Source organism: Bolinopsis microptera, chromosome 9 (assembly GCF_026151205.1).
Source record: "Bolinopsis microptera isolate Bmic1 chromosome 9, MBARI_Bmic_1.0, whole genome shotgun sequence".
Taxonomy (NCBI): domain Eukaryota; kingdom Metazoa; phylum Ctenophora; class Tentaculata; order Lobata; family Bolinopsidae; genus Bolinopsis; species Bolinopsis microptera.
In genome coordinates, this window is record NC_087080.1 from 991,506 (window position 1) to 1,012,562 (window position 21,057).

The following is a 21,057-nucleotide window of genomic DNA, read 5'->3' on the forward strand; positions in this document are numbered from 1 at the left end:
CTTAGGTCTTGGAGCACAGACTGTGACTTTACAGTAACCTGTCTAACCTTGCGAAGGATGCTCCGGTCTCCCGCGAGGGACACGCGGTGCCTCACTGCCATATGTTCAACATGAGCCGGTGGTTTTACTATATTTATCTAACTCCAAGTTAATTTGAGACAAAGAAAAAGTTCAACTAAGGATCTCACTATACAGATACTTGACTCATTTTTATGTCAAGGCCTCTAACTGCTAACCAGAGCCCTTTCGCTTGCAGTAGCGCGCGACCGTCGAAGTATTCTATTTGTACTGAAACAAGCGCGTCACGCAGTACGCGTAGACACATGGCTATGTGAAAGGAGGGGCTGACGCTTAGAGCAAGCTCAAGATATTCCTGAGACCTGACTATGATTATAAATCATTCATCTTAGACTTAATATTTACTCATTTTGAAAGCGATTAATATCCAACCTGGTTATTACTAGACTCTTAAATTTTATCCTTCGAACAGCTGTTGAGCAATGAAACGCAAACATAATTTTAGCAAAATGAATATATTTCTTTTATCTTCAGCATTTAATCAGTCACATAATCTCAAATTATTTGTTATATAGTAGTGTTGAAAGTATTAAAACCCTGGTTATTACACCACAATATACTGCCTGAGCCGCACGAAAACTAAAAGTTGTCAACTGATCGTTCACAGCTTAGGTCTTGGAGCGCATACTGTGACTTTACACTTACTGTGACTTTACACTTACCTGTCTAATAAGCAGGATGCTCTGGTCCCCCGCGAGGGACACGGTGCCTCACTGCCATATGTTCAACATGAGCCGGTGGTTTTACTATATTTATCTAAGAATTAATTTGAGACAAAGAAAAAGTTCAACTAAGGATCTCACTATACTTGACTCATTTTTATGTCAAGGCTTGCTCTAACCAGAACCCTCTCGCTCACAATTCTACTTGTATTGTGAAACAACTCAACAAGCGCGTCACGCAGTACGCGTAGACACATGGCTATGACGTGAATGGAGGGGCTGACGCTTAGAGCGAGCAAGCTCAAGATCCTGACTAAGATTATAAATCATTCATCTTAGACTTACTATTTACTCATTTTGAAAGCGATTAATATCCAACCTGGTTATTACTGTACCACAATCACAATATACTGTCTGAGCCGCACGAAAACTAAAAGTTGTCAACTTGTTCACAGCTTAGGTCTTGGAGCACAGAGTGTGACTTTACACTGCACCAACCTTGCTCCAGTCTCCCGAGGGACACGGTGCCTCACTGCCATATGTTCAACATGAACTGGTGGTTTTATGACAAACGAAAAAGTTCAACTAAGGATGTTACTATACTTGACTCATTTTGATGTGGTTATTGGATTAGAGAAATTAATTTATAAAGATCAAGAGCTCACTTTTACAATCAATTTCTTATTTGTACGTAAGTCGGTTAGAACTCAGTTGTTCGAGATGGGGCGACTATTTTCTGTCACTCTTTTTGGATTGATTCATGTGCTTTGGGCCAGTCGTAAGTTAGATGTTTATTTTTTCTACAAGCCGTGTTTACAGGATGGACTACTATCTACCTTATCCGACTTTATTTGAACGGACAATAATTGGGCGCTGGAGGCACTAGCGCTCATTTTAATGTCCGTTCAATTAAATTATGTCTGTTCACGCAACTTCCGGTCGAATAACGGCCGATAACGGATAAGGTAGTTCCACATCAATGATAGTTTTATACTTCAACTACAAACTCTGCGAACAATAAAACTTTCAGAAAATCACATTTTTGATGCTGAGAAGGGTGTTGAGTACAAGTTGAACAAGCAATTAGAGGCTGGTGACGTCATCAAGGCTTGGGGTGTTTACAAGGATGATTCCACCTCAAAATTCAGGTACACAGACCTCTTGTTTTAGTGATAAGTGACAGAATGAATGAAACTCTGACGTAGATTAAAACATAACCTTAGCGGACTTTATTCCGCCGCATCAAGTCCGACCGATTTAAAATCCGTTCGAATTTTCGACTACCATGTATGTACGTTCAAATAAATTATGGCGCCCATAATTATATCCACCCAAAATAATGTTCTTCCAAACAATGTCTGCCCAAACAAAGTCCATGATAAGGTATTACATGATCATATCATTAATAATTATTTTTCAGTGTCAACATCCGAGGATCAAGTTCACTGTATCACCTTCACGTAGACTTCCGTCCTTTTAACAACGTAGTGGTCCTGAACAACTACAATAACGGGTGGAAAACTGAGATCAGGTACTAACTGATAGAAATCTTAATTTCCATATGATAAATCTGAAATCTAATTTACCACTATATTAGTAAAGTTTATATATTTTTGATACCATGCTTGCTTGGAATCCCTGAGTAATCACTGAGTAATCACTGAGTAACCGCGGAGTACTGTTATCAAACAGGATAGCAGTAGTACAGTAGTACACACGAACACGGTTAATATATCTGGATAGTACCGAACCATATTGTTTTTAATTCTGATACGAGACAGGGATTTCTTACTGTCACGTGTCAAAACAAATACGATACACCTGTTGTACACCTTGGCTAACACTGCAAGCAAATAATAATTTAAATTTAAATTTCAATTTCAATAATTTTTTAGATTTTACTGATATAAACTACCACCTCGTGTCGCCAGGCCAGGATTTAGCAAAAGTAACTTTGCTGCGAATACCTTGTTCGAGGTGAAGATAGAGGTTACAGACAGCGAATACAAGATCTATTTCAACGGAGAGCAGCTGTCTCTTACTTTCCCTCATGCGGGTCGTGAGGATATGAAGACAGCTAACCATGGCAAGTGGTTTAAGTTTACGGAAAGGGGGTTTATAGTTCCAAAATTTGACTTACGTAATATTTGAACGATGCTTTAATTTATATCAAGGTGGCATGTAGCTACATCGGCAAACAAAATCACATCAAAAAAGTTAATATTTAGTAATATGTGAACGACATCTTACACAAAACCTCCACAGTAACCATGGTAACTATAATCTCCACAGTTGTTCTGCACGGAGGCAGCAACGGCTTCAAATGGACATCCCTACAACTCCCTAACGGACAACTAACCAGCTCTGGCGGTCCCTTCTCCACCTCAACTGGAGTAAAGAACTATCTGGAACAACCTCTAGCTGTAGGAGACGTTGTGTCTGCGTGGGGTATCTATGCTACTGGTTCAAGCAAGTTCAGTGTCAATTTTATGATGGAGAATGGACAGTATTTTATGATCCACGTTGATTTCAGACCCCCTCCAAGCGAGAATAAGGTATGGTTAATTTATTAATTAATTAATTAATTAATTAATAAACATTAGCCGTAGTTTATAAATATAAGTCTGATCAGAATTGTTTGTTTTCTTTTCGAACCAGCTAAACTTATATTTTATCAATAGCCTGTGATCGTTGTTTCATTAATGAGGAAATGAAAGTCTCGCTATTTATATTCTACGACTAACCAATGCACTTAGTAAACAACTAAAACTACCACTAGGTTGTACTCAACTCCAAGAAACAGGCTGGCTGGGAAACTGAACTCCGTACCGCCCTGCCAGACTTTCAAAACGGCAAGTCCTTCAAAGTGGACGTCAAATGCCTTGAGGGCGAGTTTGAAGTCTACCACAACGGTAACAAACTGGGATCTACCTTCCCTTACAGGACGGGGTTTGCTCTTGAAGATGTTAAGTTTGTGTGGCTACTTGGAGGTAGTCTTGGGATGGTCTGGACTGATATTGCTCTTCCCATTCAAGTTCGTTCAACTAATTTAACGCTATTGACGCTATATCACTTCAAACACAAGAAAATAGTGCTGTCGGACAGACGTGATACCGACGTTGAATATGGACACGTGATTTATCTACTGACTTTAATTTTACAATTATCATCATTCACTCTATTCATGACAAAACTATAAATTTTATTTTTCATTCCAGTCGATATCCGGGGAAGTATCTCTGGAGATGGTATCAGCTAGCCAGAGTAGTATGGGTTGGAACGGAGACGCAGGCAGAGGGATTGATGGTAACACTAATGGTGACTACTGGGCTAACTCGTGTACCCACTCCAGGGGAGCCAAGGATAATTGGTGGATGGCTACTTTGGCTGGGAACTCTGCAGTGAGCAAGGTTGTTATTCACAACAGGGTTGATTGCTGCTCAGAGAGGATCAATGGTGCTAAGGTTAGACTTTTACAACTTTTAAAAGTTTCTTGAATTTGTAGCGTATATTTGACGCTTTAAAAGTTAAGAGCAGTTTTAAATTTGATTGATATTCTCTTCAAATACCCAAACATCTTCAAATCTTTAATTCCACTTGTCTCATGCAAAATCTTTATAGGTGTATGTAGGGGAGGTGTATTGCGGTGAAGTGGTATACGAAGCGGGGAAAGTTATTTACGAGGTAGATTGTGACGGCGCTGTTGGAGGAAGTGTTAAAGTTGTACAGAACGACAACCCCCTGACTCTTTGTGAGGTGCAGGTTGTTGGAGCTCCTTCTGATGAGATACCTCTTACAAACATTGCTTCAGGTTCATATACCCTGCATTATAGAGTTTTAGTATCGTCAATGCAATTTTGTTTTGGATTTCTTGGAGCATGTTTCCATGAACTATCGCATAGTTTTGTTATAAAAATTGTTATAAACATTGTTATAAACATTGTCATAAACATTGTTATAAACATTGTTATAAACATTGTTATAAACATTGTTATAAACATTGTTATAAACATTGTTATAAACATTGTTATAAACATTGTTATAAACATTGTTATAAACATTGTTATAAACATTGTTATAAACATTGTTATAAACATTGTTATAAACATTGTTATAAACATTGTTATAAATATTGTTATAAATATTGTTATAAACATTGTTATAAACATTGTTATAAACATTGTTATAAACATTGTTATAAACATTGTTATAAACATTGTTATAAATATTGTTGTAAACATTGTGACTGCCCAGGATTTCCCACATGGCAGAGCAGTGAGGGATGGTCGGGGTCTCCAAATCGAGCAACTGATGGACGATCTAATGGTAACTACTGGGATGGATCTTGTACTCACAGCGGAGCTACTGACTTCAACCTATGGAAGGTGCGTGTTAATTGTAACCAGGTAACCAGGTAACCAGGTAACCAGGTAACCAGGTAACCAGGTAACCAGGTAACCAGATAACCAGGTAACCAGGTAACCAGGTAACCAGGTAACCAGGTAACCAGGTAACCAGGTAACCAGGTAACCAGGTAACCAGGTATCTTGTACTCACAGCGGAACTATGGAAGGTGGATTTAATTGAAAAATTATCCAAATTATACTTATACTTACTTTACCTTTTGTTAATGGTTTAATATGAAGGTACTAAAAATGTGGCTCTAAAATCTTGGCATAAAGTATAAAACTCTGAATAAAATATACAAATTGTAGTTACACATAATATTTAGGTGGATTTGATAGACAAGTACGAGGTGAGCAGGGTGGTTATTCACAACAGGGTGGATTGCTGTGCCGAGAGGATTGACGGGGTTCAGGTACTTTCACTTTCACTTTAACGTTGCTTCTTTTTGTTTGAAACTTTTCTTCATTGTGGAACCTTAAGTTTCATTACACACATTTGTTCTTCAAACTCCCAAACGTTCGCATTTAAATCTAACCCTCTCCCTTCGCCAGGTTTCTAAATATTCAAACCCTCTCCCTTTACCAGGTTTTTGTCCACAACAACCTGTGTGGAACAGTTGAGTACATAGCAGGACAGAACGTGTACGTGGTGAATTGTGGTGATATAACTGGTAGTGCTATCAAGATAACCCAAGAGGGCACACTTACACTGTGTGAAGTTGAGGTTCTTGGTAGGTTGAACTTGAAGGGTGCTTTTTTCTAATTTATTATATATTTGCGTTTCACATTGAATTACCGTGGAGAAAAAACCTGAGATCTATACAATCGTTAGATTATTTAAATCCCTCAATCTTTCTTAGTAATAATATTAAAATAACCATTATTATCTCATAATAATTAACTAAATTAGTATTAAAATTATTACCAACCACACCTTACAGCAAGGATATCGGAGCGAGAAGGAAAGCTGATAAACATAGCCCAGTCTGGTGTAGCTACCCAAGATAGCACAGGTTGGGAGGGGGTAGCTGCACGTGCTGTAGATGGTAGTGCTAGTGGAGCTTACTTCCAGGGTAATAAAATGTATTTGTAATTTGTAAAGTTCGTAGATTCCTCTACAGGGTCATCGAATAGTTCGACCGCCCTTGTTTTACAGTACACTACATTGTAGATTTTCTGAAGGAGTATCCTAAGATTCTTGATCTTTTGGCACAGGCACCCCTCCTCATTTAACTCTCAATCAGGTAAAACCTGCTCACACAACGGGGACCTGGCTGATGGGTGGTGGAACCTGGAGTTTCCTGAACCGGTTGCAGTGAACAAGGTTGTTATTTATAACAGGGAAGATTGTTGCCAGGATCGTATCAACAATGTTAAGATATACGCTGATGGTGAGCTATGCGGGAGAATAGAGTACGTGGAGGGACAACGTGTGTACAAGAAGGGGTGTGCTAGTGATACCACCGAGTACAGAATGGCAACTAACATCAGGATTGAGGCTGCTGAGGGGACTTATTTGACGCTGTGTGAAGTACAGGTTTGGGGATTTTAAAATTTAGAAATAAGAATTTATGAGATAAGGTTTGGTTAGCACGTTGCAGGGCTGTTGTTCATTATGTTATGACATATTGAGCAGGTCTTGTAAGATGTACAAGCTGTTGTCCATGATCTACTCGCTTAAATTAAACATTAATTCGTTAAGATTAAAAAGTAATATGCAAAGTCTATGACTGACTCTATCGGAAAAGGACAATAATTAGTTTTGCAAAACACCTGTCCAGCTCATTAAATCATTCATAATGTAAAACATCTGCTTCCTAATTCTAAACAGTTATAACTATATACATATTCTCATCAAACATTTCACGCTGTGTGTTTTGTCTAACTTAGAACCTACTAATTAATTATTATATTATATAACCATAATTAACCCACTAATTAATAACATCACCTCCATCAAGGTCCTATCCGACCCTAATGCTCTCTCCTCTGATAACCTGGTGAATCTAGCCTACCTCAAGCCCACCTCCCAATCCACTACTGGGTGGGGTGGTGTGTCCAGCAGGGCTGTAGATGGCAAGGAGTCCGGCAAATACAACGCGTAAGTTCTTATCTCCTTTTTACAACTGTGAGAGATTTGTTTTTGTGATCACCAACATGTGTTGTTGATAATGTAACGTGACTGATATCAAATAGATATACTTACTTACTTACTTTGGGCGATGCTCGATCGAAATCTCCTCCACTCTACGTCTCCAGATGGTTCTGTCGCACATAACTGTTCGGAGATCTTCTACCCGCAACCCTGTGTCCCTGGCTACGATGTCAAGAAAAGAGAGTGGTCTCCTCCCACGCCTGAACTGTGGCAGCCGCCAAGGAAGGATGGTAGAGATGACCTGGTCTGAAGCTCTCATGCAATGCCCAGCAAATCTGGCACGTCTCTGTGCAACAATGGTGGAGATGGAAGGGAGGTCACCATAGATTTGCTTTAGGGTTGGATGCTTCTTCCATGAAAGATTCCTGGCTTTCATTAGGAGCCTGGTGTAGCACCCGTCGAGACGCTTCTCAAACTGCTTGTTCAAGGTCCAGGTTTCTGAGCCATACAGCAGAACAGGTTCGATGCATGCTCTGAAGAACTTGACTTTCAGCTGGTCAGAAATGCCAGAGGTCCATACCTTCTGCAGTTTGATACAGGCTGACCAAGCCATGCCTTTCCTGGTGTTGAAGTCCTTCCTGCTCTCTGCAATATATGAGCCCAAGTATTTGAAGTCATCAACCTGCTTGATCTGGTAACCGGATATTGAGTTCACGGGGGCAGCATCAGGAATGTTGATGGTCATGTATTCGGTCTTGGAAGCATTCATCGCAAGTCCGACATGTGCTGCTGCAGTCTCTAAATCCGAGAGCAGTTGCTGGACTTGCTCTATGGTATCGGCAGTCAAGGCCAGGTCGTCAGCGAAGTCAAGATCTGTGACTCTGACCGCAGGTACTCTCCGACTTTGCCTGGGGATGATGGTTAGGCCATGGTCAAGAGTCATGCAGTTCCTAAGGACATAATCGAGGACGATGATGAAGAGGAAAGGAGCGAGTGTATCACCCTGAAGGACCCCGATGAGTGTTCTAAAGAAGTCTGTAAGGCCGTCAATGGTTTTGACTCTGGAGTGCGATGAGTCATACAGGAGCCTGATAGCATCAGTTATGGGAGCAGGGACGCCGTAGAGGGAGAGGATGTGAAACAAGGCATCCCTGTTGATACTGTCGAATGCTTTCGAAAAGTCGACGAACACGATAGCTGCTGATCGATTTCCGATTTTACACTCTTCTAGGATGCGTCGTAGGGCAAGTATCTGAGGGAGGGTAGATCTTCCTCTGCGGAAGCCATTTTGGTTTGGCCGCAGTAGGGGATCCAGGTATGGGTAAATCCGGTTGAGGATGAGTTTGTTGAAAACTTTCGCTGCAACCGGAGCCAATGAGATACCTCGATAGTTCCCGGGGTTGGTCAGGTCGCCTTTCTTGGGGATGGGTATAATAGATGCCGTTGTCCAGGCTTCAGGGATTACTCCATCAATTAAGGCCCTGTTGCAGAAACTGAGGAGGTCGTCACGAAGTTGGGGAAGCTTCCAAACTGAGGAAGGGATGCTATCTAGGCCTGGTGACTTGGAGGACTTGATGGACTTGAGGACTGAATCGAGTTCGGACATGGAGAAAGGAAGACAGCTAATGGGAAGGGTGTCCGAGACTCTCTGGTTGTAGAAGGGCAAGGAGAGGTCAGGGGTGGCTGCTCTGTCCCGAGGAGCGACATAGATATGGAATCTTGTGATCCTGGAGACTTGTGTCTGTGATTAACCAATCAGGTTCAACTATTGACTAATCAGATCCCAGAATCACCGTCACGTGACACAACAAATATGTTTCACCTCCACATCTACAAGTGTTACTTTTACAGGGGTACGTGTACTCACACTGCCGGGGCCGGCTGGTGGAAGGTAGATCTCGGAGACAAGTTCGTTGTGGAGAAGATCTGGATAAGGAACAGGGTAGGACATATTACTACATATTTTACATATTTCACATATTTCACATATTTCACATATTTCACATATTAATACATATTACTACATATTACTACATATTACTACGTATTACTACATATTACTACATATTACTACATATTTCACATATTACTACATATTTCACATATTACTACATATTTCACATATTTCTACATATTTCACATATTACTACATATTACTACATATTACTACATATTACTACATATTACTACATATTACTACATATTACTACATATTACTACATATTACTACATATTTCACATATTACTACATATTACTACATATTACTACATATTACTACACATTACTACATATTACTACATATTACTACATATTACTACATATTACTACATATTACTACATATTACTACATATTACTTCATATTACTACATATTACTACATATTACTACATATTACTACATATTACTACATATTACTACATATTACTACATATTTCACATATTACTACATATTACTACATATTACTACATATTACTACATATTACTACATATTTCACATATTTCACATATTACTACATATTGCTACATATCACTACATATTACTACATATTACTACGTATTACTACATAATACTACATATTACTACATATTACTACATATCAGGTCGACTGTTGCTCTGAAAGACTCGACGGAGCTCAGGTCTTCGTAGGGGATATATCCTGTGGAGCTATTGAGTACGATCGTCTCAAGTATAATTACGAACTGGTATGTGGTGAGGGCATAGTTGGAGACTCTGTCAAGATTGTGAATGATCTCGCGTCTCTAACCCTCTGTGAAGTAAAGGTATACGGAGATGACACTCCTGTTATTGAAACCACTGATAAGGAAGTAGTGGGGGACATATCTGGAGGTTTGTTTTAAAGGGCCACCCTTAAGGGCTTTGAAACCGGTTTATTGACAATATAATATATAAATAAACTAAAATCGTAACATTCATGTCAATACTAACTGAAATAATATAATCTGTAGTTAAAATAATAATACTTACTGTCATTTAATTAGATATATGATGTAATAAAATGAATCTCTTTTATTTCCACACTAATTCTCACAGGTTCAGATGACGCACAGTCTGTAGCAAGCTGTCCTATGGGCTACGTGGTAACGTACTGTGAAGCTCAGACTGGCAGGGCTGGTAAAGCTGAGTGCGACGGGGTATTTGTGCAGCCTGATAACGGTGGAGTGTGTGTCGCTGTTAACGGATATAATGGTTCCGGTGCTGTTGCTAGAGCGGTGTGTTCTCAGTTTGAGCAGGTTGCCGACCCCTGCAACGGTCCTAACCTCCCCAAATACCGGAACCTCCACTCCAGAGGACACAGTCCAAGTCTTCAGTGTCCCGCTGGTTACGAACAGATTCTGTGCAATGCACGGAGCCCATGGACCGGAAGGTTAAATGGTCAGAATGTTGATGATAAGGGAGTGATTCCAAACGAGGAAGATTGTGCTCTCCCGAACTGTGCAGCTGACCGGTTCTGGTGTGAGGTAACTTCTGTCTGTCAGCTGATCGAGGATTCAGAAGCATACACTTCAGCAGTGTGTAGCACCTGTGATGGATACCACTGTGGAGAGAGTGAGGAGTGTGTCATGATGGATGTGGATGATGACCCTGAAGATGAAGAGGCGCCCACTTGTGTGGAGAAGCAAACTGGCTGCGATCATAATGACAGGTTGGTGATATGTTCAATTACCTCCCAATACTGATTTTTAAACATTTTTTAGGTTCAATGTCACCGAAGATGACTACAATCGAAATATATTTGGCAAGAATCTCAATGTTTTCAGTGTTGAAAGTTTAGTTTCTTAAATCCTGGAGTTGACATTCGTGTCCCTGATATTTGGGTTAATTCTAACTCTCCTACCTCCCAATATTTATTTTTAAACATTTTCTTTCTGTTTTGAACGTATGCGGGGTAGAGTTGTTAACTAAAAGTTTGGAATCTAGAGAGTAGAGCTTTGTCTCCTAATAATTAACTCTAGATAACAGACTTGTACCCTGTTATAAAGCCACTCTCTTACAACAGGTGTGGTGAGAACGGAGTGTGTGCTCCAGTTGGGAGTGATGATTACGAGTGCGAGTGTGGAGAAGACTACGAGTTCAGTGTAGTTACCGGCTCCTGCATCCCCGTTCATACCATTTGTAAGTACCTTCTTGCATCCCCGTTCATACCATTTGTAAGTACCTTCCTGCATCCCCGTTCATACCATTTGTAAGTACCTTCTTGCATCCCCGTTCATACCATTTGTAAGTACCTTCTTGCATCCCCGTTCATACCATTTGTAAGTACCTTCTTGCATCCCCGTTCATACCATTTGTAAGTACCTTCTTGCATCCCCGTTCATACCATTTGTAAGTACCGGCTCCTGCATCCCCGTTCATACCATTTGTAAGTACCTTCTTGCATCCCCATTCATACCATTTGTAAGTACCTTCTTGCATCCCCGTTCATACCATTTGTAAGTACCTTCTTGCATCCCCGTTCATACCATTTGTAAGTACCGGCTCCTGCATCCCCGTTCATACCATTTGTAAGTACCTTCTTGCATCCCCGTTCATACCATTTGTAAGTACCTTCTTGCATCCCCGTTCATACCATTTGTAAGTACCTTCTTGCATCCCCGTTCATACCATTTGTAAGTACCTTCTTGCATCCCCGTTCATACCATTTGTAAGTACCTTCTTGCATCCCCGTTCATACCATTTGTAAGTACCTTCTTGCATCCCCGTTCATACCATTTGTAAGTACCTTCTTGCATCCCCGTTCATACCATTTGTAAGTACCTTCTTGCATCCCCGTTCATACCATTTGTAAGTACCTTCTTGCATCCCCGTTCATACCATTTGTAAGTACCTTCTTGCATCCCCGTTCATACCATTTGTAAGTACCTTCTTGCATCCCCGTTCATACCATTTGTAAGTACCTTCTTGCATCCCCGTTCATACCATTTGTAAGTACCTTCTTGCATCCCCGTTCATACCATTTGTAAGTACCTTCTTGCATCCCGTTCATACCATTTGTAAGTACCTTCTTGCATCCCCGTTCATACCATTTGTAAGTACCTTCTTGCATCCCCGTTCATACCATTTGTAAGTACCTTCTTGCATCCCCGTTCATACCATTTGTAAGTACCTTCTTGCATCCCCGTTCATACCATTTGTAAGTACCTTCTTGCATCCCCGTTCATACCATTTGTAAGTACCTTCTTGCATCCCCGTTCATACCATTTGTAAGTACCTTCTTGCATCCCCGTTCATACCATTTGTAAGTACCTTCTTGCATCCCCGTTCATACCATTTGTAAGTACCTTCTTGCATCCCCGTTCATACCATTTGTAAGTACCTTCTTGCATCCCCGTTCATACCATTTGTAAGTACCTTCTTGCATCCCCGTTCATACCATTTGTAAGTACCTTCTTGCATCCCCGTTCATACCATTTGTAAGTACCTTCTTGCATCCCCGTTCATACCATTTGTAAGTACCTTCTTGCATCCCCGTTCATACCATTTGTAAGTACCTTCTTGCATCCCCGTTCATACCATTTGTAAGTACCTTCTTGCATCCCCGTTCATACCATTTGTAAGTACCTTCTTGCATCCCCGTTCATACCATTTGTAAGTACCTTCTTGCATCCCCGTTCATACCATTTGTAAGTACCTTCTTGCATCCCCGTTCATACCATTTGTAAGTACCTTCTTGCATCCCCGTTCATACCATTTGTAAGTACCTTCTTGCATCCCCGTTCATACCATTTGTAAGTACCTTCTTGCATCCCCGTTCATACCATTTGTAAGTACCTTCTTGCATCCCCGTTCATACCATTTGTAAGTACCTTCTTGCATCCCCGTTCATACCATTTGTAAGTACCTTCTTGCATCCCCGTTCATACCATTTGTAAGTACCTTCTTGCATCCCCGTTCATACCATTTGTAAGTACCTTCTTGCATCCCCGTTCATACCATTTGTAAGTACCTTCTTGCATCCCCGTTCATACCATTTGTAAGTACCTTCTTGCATCCCCGTTCATACCATTTGTAAGTACCTTCTTGCATCCCCGTTCATACCATTTGTAAGTACCTTCTTGCATCCCCGTTCATACCATTTGTAAGTACCTTCTTGCATCCCCGTTCATACCATTTGTAAGTACCTTCTTGCATCCCCGTTCATACCATTTGTAAGTACCTTCCTGCATCCCCGTTCATACCATTTGTAAGTACCTTCTTGCATCCCCGTTCATACCATTTGCATCCCCGTTCATACCATTTGTAAGTACCTTCTTGCATCCCCGTTCATACCATTTGTAAGTACCTTCTTGCATCCCCGTTCATACCATTTGTAAGTACCTTCTTGCATCCCCGTTCATACCATTTGTAAGTACCTTCTTGCATCCCCGTTCATACCATTTGTAAGTACCTTCTTGCATCCCCGTTCATACCATTTGTAAGTACCTTCTTGCATCCCCGTTCATACCATTTGTAAGTACCTTCTTGCATCCCCGTTCATACCATTTGTAAGTACCTTCTTGCATCCCCGTTCATACCATTTGTAAGTACCTTCTTGCATCCCCGTTCATACCATTTGTAAGTACCTTCTTGCATCCCCGTTCATACCATTTGTAAGTACCTTCTTGCATCCCCGTTCATACCATTTGTAAGTACCTTCTTGCATCCCCGTTCATACCATTTGTAAGTACCTTCTTGCATCCCCGTTCATACCATTTGTAAGTACCTTCTTGCATCCCCGTTCATACCATTTGTAAGTACCTTCTTGCATCCCCGTTCATACCATTTGTAAGTACCTTCTTGCATCCCCGTTCATACCATTTGTAAGTACCTTCTTGCATCCCCGTTCATACCATTTGTAAGTACCTTCTTGCATCCCCGTTCATACCATTTGTAAGTACCTTCTTGCATCCCCGTTCATACCATTTGTAAGTACCTTCTTGCATCCCCGTTCATACCATTTGTAAGTACCTTCTTGCATCCCCGTTCATACCATTTGTAAGTACCTTCTTGCATCCCCGTTCATACCATTTGTAAGTACCTTCTTGCATCCCCGTTCATACCATTTGTAAGTACCTTCTTGCATCCCCGTTCATACCATTTGTAAGTACCTTCTTGCATCCCCGTTCATACCATTTGTAAGTACCTTCTTGCATCCCCGTTCATACCATTTGTAAGTACCTTCTTGCATCCCCGTTCATACCATTTGTAAGTACCTTCTTGCATCCCCGTTCATACCATTTGTAAGTACCTTCTTGCATCCCCGTTAATATCATTTGTAAGTACCTTCTTGCATCCCCGTTAATATCATTTGTAGGTACCTTCTTGCATCCCCGTTAATATCATTTGTAGGTACCTTCTTGCATCCCCGTTCATACCATTTGTAAGTACCTTCTTGCATCCCCGTTCATACCATTTGTAAGTACCTTCTTGCATCCCCGTTCATACCATTTGTAAGTACCTTCTTGCATCCCCGTTCATACCATTTGTAAGTACCTTCTTGCATCCCCGTTCATACCATTTGTAAGTACCTTCTTGCATCCCCGTTCATACCATTTGTAAGTACCTTCTTGCATCCCCGTTCATACCATTTGTAAGTACCTTCTTGCATCCCCGTTCATACCATTTGTAAGTACCTTCTTGCATCCCCGTTCATACCATTTGTAAGTACCTTCTTGCATCCCCGTTCATACCATTTGTAAGTACCTTCTTGCATCCCCGTTCATACCATTTGTAAGTACCTTCCTGCATCCCCGTTCATACCATTTGTAAGTACCTTCTTGCATCCCCGTTCATATCATTTGTAAGTACCTTCTTGCATCCCCGTTCATACCATTTGTAAGTGCCTTCTTGCATCCCCGTTCATACCATTTGTAAGTACCTTCTTGCATCCCCGTTCATACCATTTGTAAGTACCTTCTTGCATCCCCGTTCATACCATTTGTAAGTACCTTCTTGCATCCCAGTTCATACCATTTGTAAGTACCTTCTTGCATCCCCGTTCAGACCATTTGTAAGTACCTTCTTGCATCCCCGTTCATACCATTTGTAAGTACCTTCTTGCATCCCCGTTCATACCATTTGTAAGTACCTTCTTGCATCCCCGTTCATACCATTTGTAAGTACCTTCTTGCATCCCCGTTCATACCATTTGTTAGTACCTTCTTGCATCCCCGTTCATACCATTTGTAAGTACCTTCTTGCATCCCCGTTCATACCATTTGTAAGTACGTTCTTGCATCCCCGTTCAGACCATTTGTAAGTACCTTCTTGCCACCCCGTTCATACCATTTGTAAGTACCTTCTTGCATCCTCGTTCATACCATTTGTAAGTACCTTCTTGCATCCCCGTTCATATCATTTGTGACAATAAGTGCCCGCGAAACTATTTGATTTATTGTATATAATTATTATCAAATTGCTGTAACTCCAGGGAGAACGGTTTACGGTGAGCCAGCAGTTGGTGATGATGCAATTAGTTACGCTGAGTGTAACAAGGGGGAGGTGGTCATGAGGTAACCATAGCAACACCTAGTAAAACAGCTTCAATCCCATAACCAATCCCATCCTCTTATCTCATAACCAATCCCATCCTCTTATTTCATAACCAATCCCATCCTCTTATCTCATCCTCTTATTTCATCCTCTTATCTCATCCTCTTATCTCATCCTCTTATCTCATGACTCATCCTCTTATCTCATTCTCTTATCCCATCCTCTTACCTCATCCTATTAATATTTCATCCTCGCTTCTGTTTAGACCATTTTATTATTTCATACTTTTCACATCGTCTCGTCATCTAAATTTTGATAAATACTTATATTTCTGTGCGTGATGCGACAAAATATTAATTAATAAAATGTCCTTAATTCGTCAAGCTTGGGCGTGTATTTTTACATCGTTCAATCCTTTACTTGACGTAGAGTTGGTCCATATTCCATTATTCCCACTTATTTAATGTTGAAATGTGTGCTAACTGCTAAGCAGTGTAATTTAACTAATATAAAGAGTAATAAGTGGTGGCTTCAACTGCTCTGTTTGACAATATTAGCTAAGGAATTAAACAGGAATTATCGCTAACTAATGAGCTAGTGAGAATGTCGGGCTGGAAATCTCATGAGGCTGTAATTGTGATACAAATGATCAGTAACTAGTCATGTTGTATGAAAGTTCATTTTCCACTCCTAAGTGTGGTACTGTGATGTGAGCTGTTCATCTATAGTATATCTATTATCTATTAGTCGAAGGTAGGGGAATATATTTCAGCACGAGTAAACGTGTGGGATGTTAAATTTATTTTGCTGCTTCAATTCTCCTTTACAAATTATGTGGGTTTAAAGTAAAAACGTCATTGCAGGTGTCACACATATGGTGCCCCAAGTGCTGCTGATGGGGTCTATATCTCATCAGGCGAGGATGGTATTGTCAAGTGTATTGCTAGGGCCTCCAATCGGGGCAAATACCCCGTTATTGTAAGTGTTAAATGAAAATCTTACTTTTAACAAGCACTGAATCTAGCATCAAACAACCCAAGTTACCATGTAACTGAAATAAAATAAAAACAACCGTTCTGCAGGCGATCGCATACTGTGGCACTAGAGCCACAATCCTAGACCCCTGTACTCAAGATACAATACACTCAGTGGAGTACAGATACTCATCTGCTCACTCTCCCTCTGTTTCCTGCCCGGGAGGGTATTACATGGAGAGTTGCATCTTCCATAGTCCTTGGACTCAGGTACGTCTCTAATGATGGAGTAGTGGATATTATCCAACTAGCAGGTATGTCTGATGAACCTTTTTTTTCGTGTCATTCTTTGCTCTCTTAAATGAGTCGATTATGATCGATTTCAGTGAGTGGAGACTCTCATTTTTCCCCCAGTAATCGAACAACACTTTTTAGCCTGTCTATAAAATAACGACTAACATCAGCTAGATAGTTTGATTTAGAAGATGTAGATGATAGAACGGTTTTAAATATTACTTCCGTGATCGTCACAATATAGTGAAAGAGTGACTTTTACCATGCCATCTTCAGGACATGAACGACGCTGTCAGAGCACTTGTGAACAGCATCGGAAGTGTTGATGTAGATGATGATGGTTCCTGCCATATTGACAATTGTCTGCAGACAGAGAATGATGCAAACTTCTGCAAACTTACCGCTATTTGCGCCAAACTGACAGGGTAAGAAGCTCAGAGCTCTCCAAACGTCAAGATATAATTACAAGTGACGGCTCTATAATATCAGTCTACCTACAATCAAATATCATAAATAGTCTCATAATGTTCAGTGTTAAAAACAATCCCAATTCTGCAGAGATGAGTACGTGAAGAACGCGTGTCCGACCTGTGAGCAAGTGAGGTGTCCGGGTGATCAGGTGTGCAGCATTGTCCGGGATCTACCAATGTGTCTGCCGAGGATTGTGGGCGGCTGTGAAACTGACAACTGTGGTGATGGTTAGTCAGTTTTATTGCACTATTTGTATTCTTTCAGTGATTTTTTGTTATTTCATACCCTCTCAGTGCTTTTTAAAAATGAATAAGTATTGTAAAGTCCATTCTTCTAAATTTTTGATATTTTAGATCTAATCCTCTTCCACAAGCCACTTTACACATAGCTGCTGTGTTGAAATTACACATTCTAAACCCCCTCCCATCCTATTCTAGCTTACGTTAAAACTGCTACACACAGGAACTTGTGTAATGTGAAGAGAGGGGGGGGGGGTCTAACAATATATGTATATTATATATTTTATGACATTATTGCTAGTGGTAGTATACTACAGTACTATGTGATATCGAGTAAACTTTGATGGGCAAATTCATTCCACTCCCTAATATAAGCCGTTATCTGTAAGTCGGTAGATTACTTTTTTATTTAAAAAAAAGAAAATTTATAATTTGTTAACCGTCTGTTTCTTGACAGGAACATGCGTAGAAGACGGACCAAACTACACGTGCGAGTGTTACTCAGGGTACAAGTATAACGAGGACACATGTTTGGATATAGACGAGTGCGCTGAACTGCCCTGTGGTAACGGAGAGTGCACCAACACACTCGGCTCTTACACTTGTGATTGCAAGACTGGGTATTATGAAGACCAGGGAACGTGTAAGGATTATAATGAGTGTCTTGATGAACCTTGTTCTGATGCGGAGAGGTGCTCTAACATTGAAGGTTAGCGATTAAGTCTACATCACTCATTCTTATTTATCAATATTAGAGTCTTCCGCACTTTTCAGTTTCAGTATAAATTGCCTGACGACTGATGACCGGGCTATTCAGTATTCAACTTAAAAGTATAACACACATTTTATTTACTTTATAACTATAAGACTCTATAATTAATAACTATAAGACTCTATATGAGACTCTATATGAGACTCTATATAAGACTCTATATGAGACTCTATATAAGACTCTATAGAAGACTCTACGTTTCAGGCAGCTATATTTGTGACTGTCTGGACACCTTCATCAGAGATCCCCAGTCTAAGGAGTGTGTCTGTTCTGACGGATTCGGCGCTGTGGAAGGAGAATGTGTCGATATTAACGAGTGTGCTGGAGAATCACCCTGCGGAGAAAATGAGGCCTGCTTCAACACGGCTGGAAACCACTACTGTGAGTGTGCTGAAGGGTTCGAGCGTGGAAAGAAGGGTGACTGCAAAGACTTTACTCCGACTGACTGTGAAGTGAAACCAAAGAACGACAACATCCAGACAATGACTGGCAAGAAAGTGCAAGTCAGGCTGGAGGGAGAAGTTAAGAAGACGTGGAAGAAATTCGCTGACATCTCCTGGTTAAAGAACAATGAGCCCTGGGACCCGAAGAGCGATGGAAAGGAGAGGTTCAACGGTTTCACTCTCAGGTGCGTCATCATTACGTCATCATTACGTCATTATTACGTCATCATATCACCATCACTCTCAGGTGCTTATAAAACTACTGATTTTAATCTATGGTAATTCGTTAAACTGTTAAACTTAAAGATGGTCGTTCATCGCGACATAACCCGTTGATATCTGATAAACGTGTGCACTCATAACTTGAACAATTTAGTTTCTGTAAAAACAATATTATTCCTCAGAAACTTCCAAGCTGAGGACGCAGCAATCTACGTTGGCAACATCTTCATTGAAATGAGCGAAGAAGAGAACTACAAATGCTCTGTGTCCGTTACGATTTCACTTAAGAAGGCTCAGCTGCAATTGACATTGAAAATAGGGAAAAGTTGGCAAGCACCCAGGAAATTGGAAAAGGCTTGGCGATCGTCTGTGATGTTCAACTAACTAATGTTGATTTAGATAGTGCCAACAATCCCAACAATGTCAACTGGTACAAGGTTAATCAAGAATCCGGAGAAGACACTAAAATTGAAGAAACGGATACAATGAAGATTAACAAGACGAAGGGTATTTGATTTTGTATTTTCGATTCAATTAGTTCAACTACAATCACGCGATTCAAAACGATATATTCATATATAATTTGACGCACAAATTTAATGTGGATTTAAAAAGGGAAATATATTTTCCTTTTTTTTAATTGAGAGTTGCTCTGAATTTTTATCTGAAAATTAACATCAGCTGGAATTGTTAAAACTGAAAACACACTTCGCCGCAGGAACATACAGACTTTGGTTTGATAGCCCGCAGCTCGATGACAGTGGAACCTACAAGTGTGAATTCAACCAGGAAGGAGTGCAGGCTTCTACTGATGTTTCTATTGTTTGGGCGTAGATTATGAGGTTGAATATTGCGTCTGAGTGGCTGGGTACTATCACGTGACTGCTAATCAGAAATACTTTTAGAGTACAAGTATAAGCAAAGTCAAACCAATGGACTGATAAGAAATATTAGCACTGAAAATTTATAAATAGATCTATTTCCAAAATTTCATTTGTCTGTATTATATTAAAATAAAAGTACAATTTCTTTGGCATTACAATTTTGTTTTATTATCGTTTTCGGTAAACAAAAATCGAAAATGCAAATGAAGTTCTTAGTACTTTAATAATTGTGTAACCATGTTTTAGAGTTTTGCAAAATCAGGCTTTCAAAAGGTATAAATACATAAATATAATGAACGCAGTTACGAAGGTTCCCTCGAGTATCTTAAAGAAGCAAAATAATTTGACAGTCCTACTAACAACAAAAAACAAAATCGCCATCATGGACAGGGGATTGGTTGCACCAAAAGCTAAATTATCACTACGTGGACCGGCCTACCAACTGCTGTCGGAGGACTCTACTATTAATACATGACTGCTACACAAATATACGAAAATGCGGCCAATAACCTCGAGCGTGCTAAATCACTCTACAGTCGATCTTCGAGATTGTTCTAAAAGAGCCCCCGACAGTTGAAACCTTATTCAATCGATGTATTTTCGAACGCTGATTCCGAATCACCCCCCATGACACAGGGTTAAAATGCTCCCCTGACGAGATATTGGCGAAAAACTGTCTCGATCACGTGATATGACCGTATAAGGAAGTTAGTCTAATTTATCGTTAGGGTTAGGGTTTCAGCATATGCTTTTGTTAAGGATTGGGTTAGGGTTAGGGTTGGGATCAGATTAAAGGGTTATGGTTTCGAATAGTCGTTCAGGACCAGCTAGAGAACGGGTTGAAAAAGTCACGTGACAGTCGAGTGTAGAGTGATTAATCATCATCCCAATAACCTTTTTCCAAGATATATCAGCAGATCTCGGCCTTGATATATATTTTAGCTTTTACTTTTAGAACGACCCTAATCCTCTCCATGCTAGAATTTGTACTGATCTTCCACACCTACATCTCTTCTTCTGGGGG

At 40.3% G+C, this 21,057-nt stretch overlaps 1 protein-coding gene across 1 annotated transcript; it reads left to right on the forward strand.

The window, feature by feature from the left end:
• The first annotated feature begins 1,417 nt into the window (after positions 1–1,417).
• On the forward strand, positions 1,418–20,185 carry LOC134820499 (uncharacterized). The gene is made up of 27 exons (XM_063830913.1): positions 1,418–1,518; positions 1,771–1,888; positions 2,161–2,271; positions 2,672–2,826; positions 3,033–3,295; positions 3,520–3,774; positions 3,959–4,204; positions 4,362–4,551; positions 4,995–5,125; positions 5,473–5,559; positions 5,733–5,877; positions 6,088–6,219; positions 6,391–6,683; positions 7,108–7,247; positions 9,093–9,183; positions 9,845–10,091; positions 10,296–10,908; positions 11,263–11,378; positions 15,673–15,754; positions 16,598–16,712; positions 16,817–16,978; positions 17,279–17,427; positions 17,561–17,700; positions 18,170–18,421; positions 18,689–19,112; positions 19,332–19,656; positions 19,868–20,185. The coding sequence occupies exons 1-26, from the start codon at positions 1,461–1,463 to the stop codon at positions 19,531–19,533; spliced, it is 4,917 nt and encodes a 1,638-aa protein (XP_063686983.1). The 5' UTR covers positions 1,418–1,460; the 3' UTR covers positions 19,534–19,656; positions 19,868–20,185.
• The last annotated feature ends 872 nt before the right edge of the window (positions 20,186–21,057 follow it).

What these genes read in the sequence shown, in the direction of transcription:
- LOC134820499 (XM_063830913.1), top strand. Translation starts at nt 1,461, where the DNA reads ATGGGGCGACTATTTTCTGTCACTCTTTTTGGATTGATTCATGTGCTT. An exon ending in AGAGGATCAATGGTGCTAAG is followed by an intron (nt 4,205 to 4,361) that starts GTTAGACTTTTA and finishes AAATCTTTATAG; the next exon opens with GTGTATGTAGGGGAGGTGTA. An exon ending in GAGGTGCTCTAACATTGAAG is followed by an intron (nt 18,422 to 18,688) that starts GTTAGCGATTAA and finishes TCTACGTTTCAG; the next exon opens with GCAGCTATATTTGTGACTGT.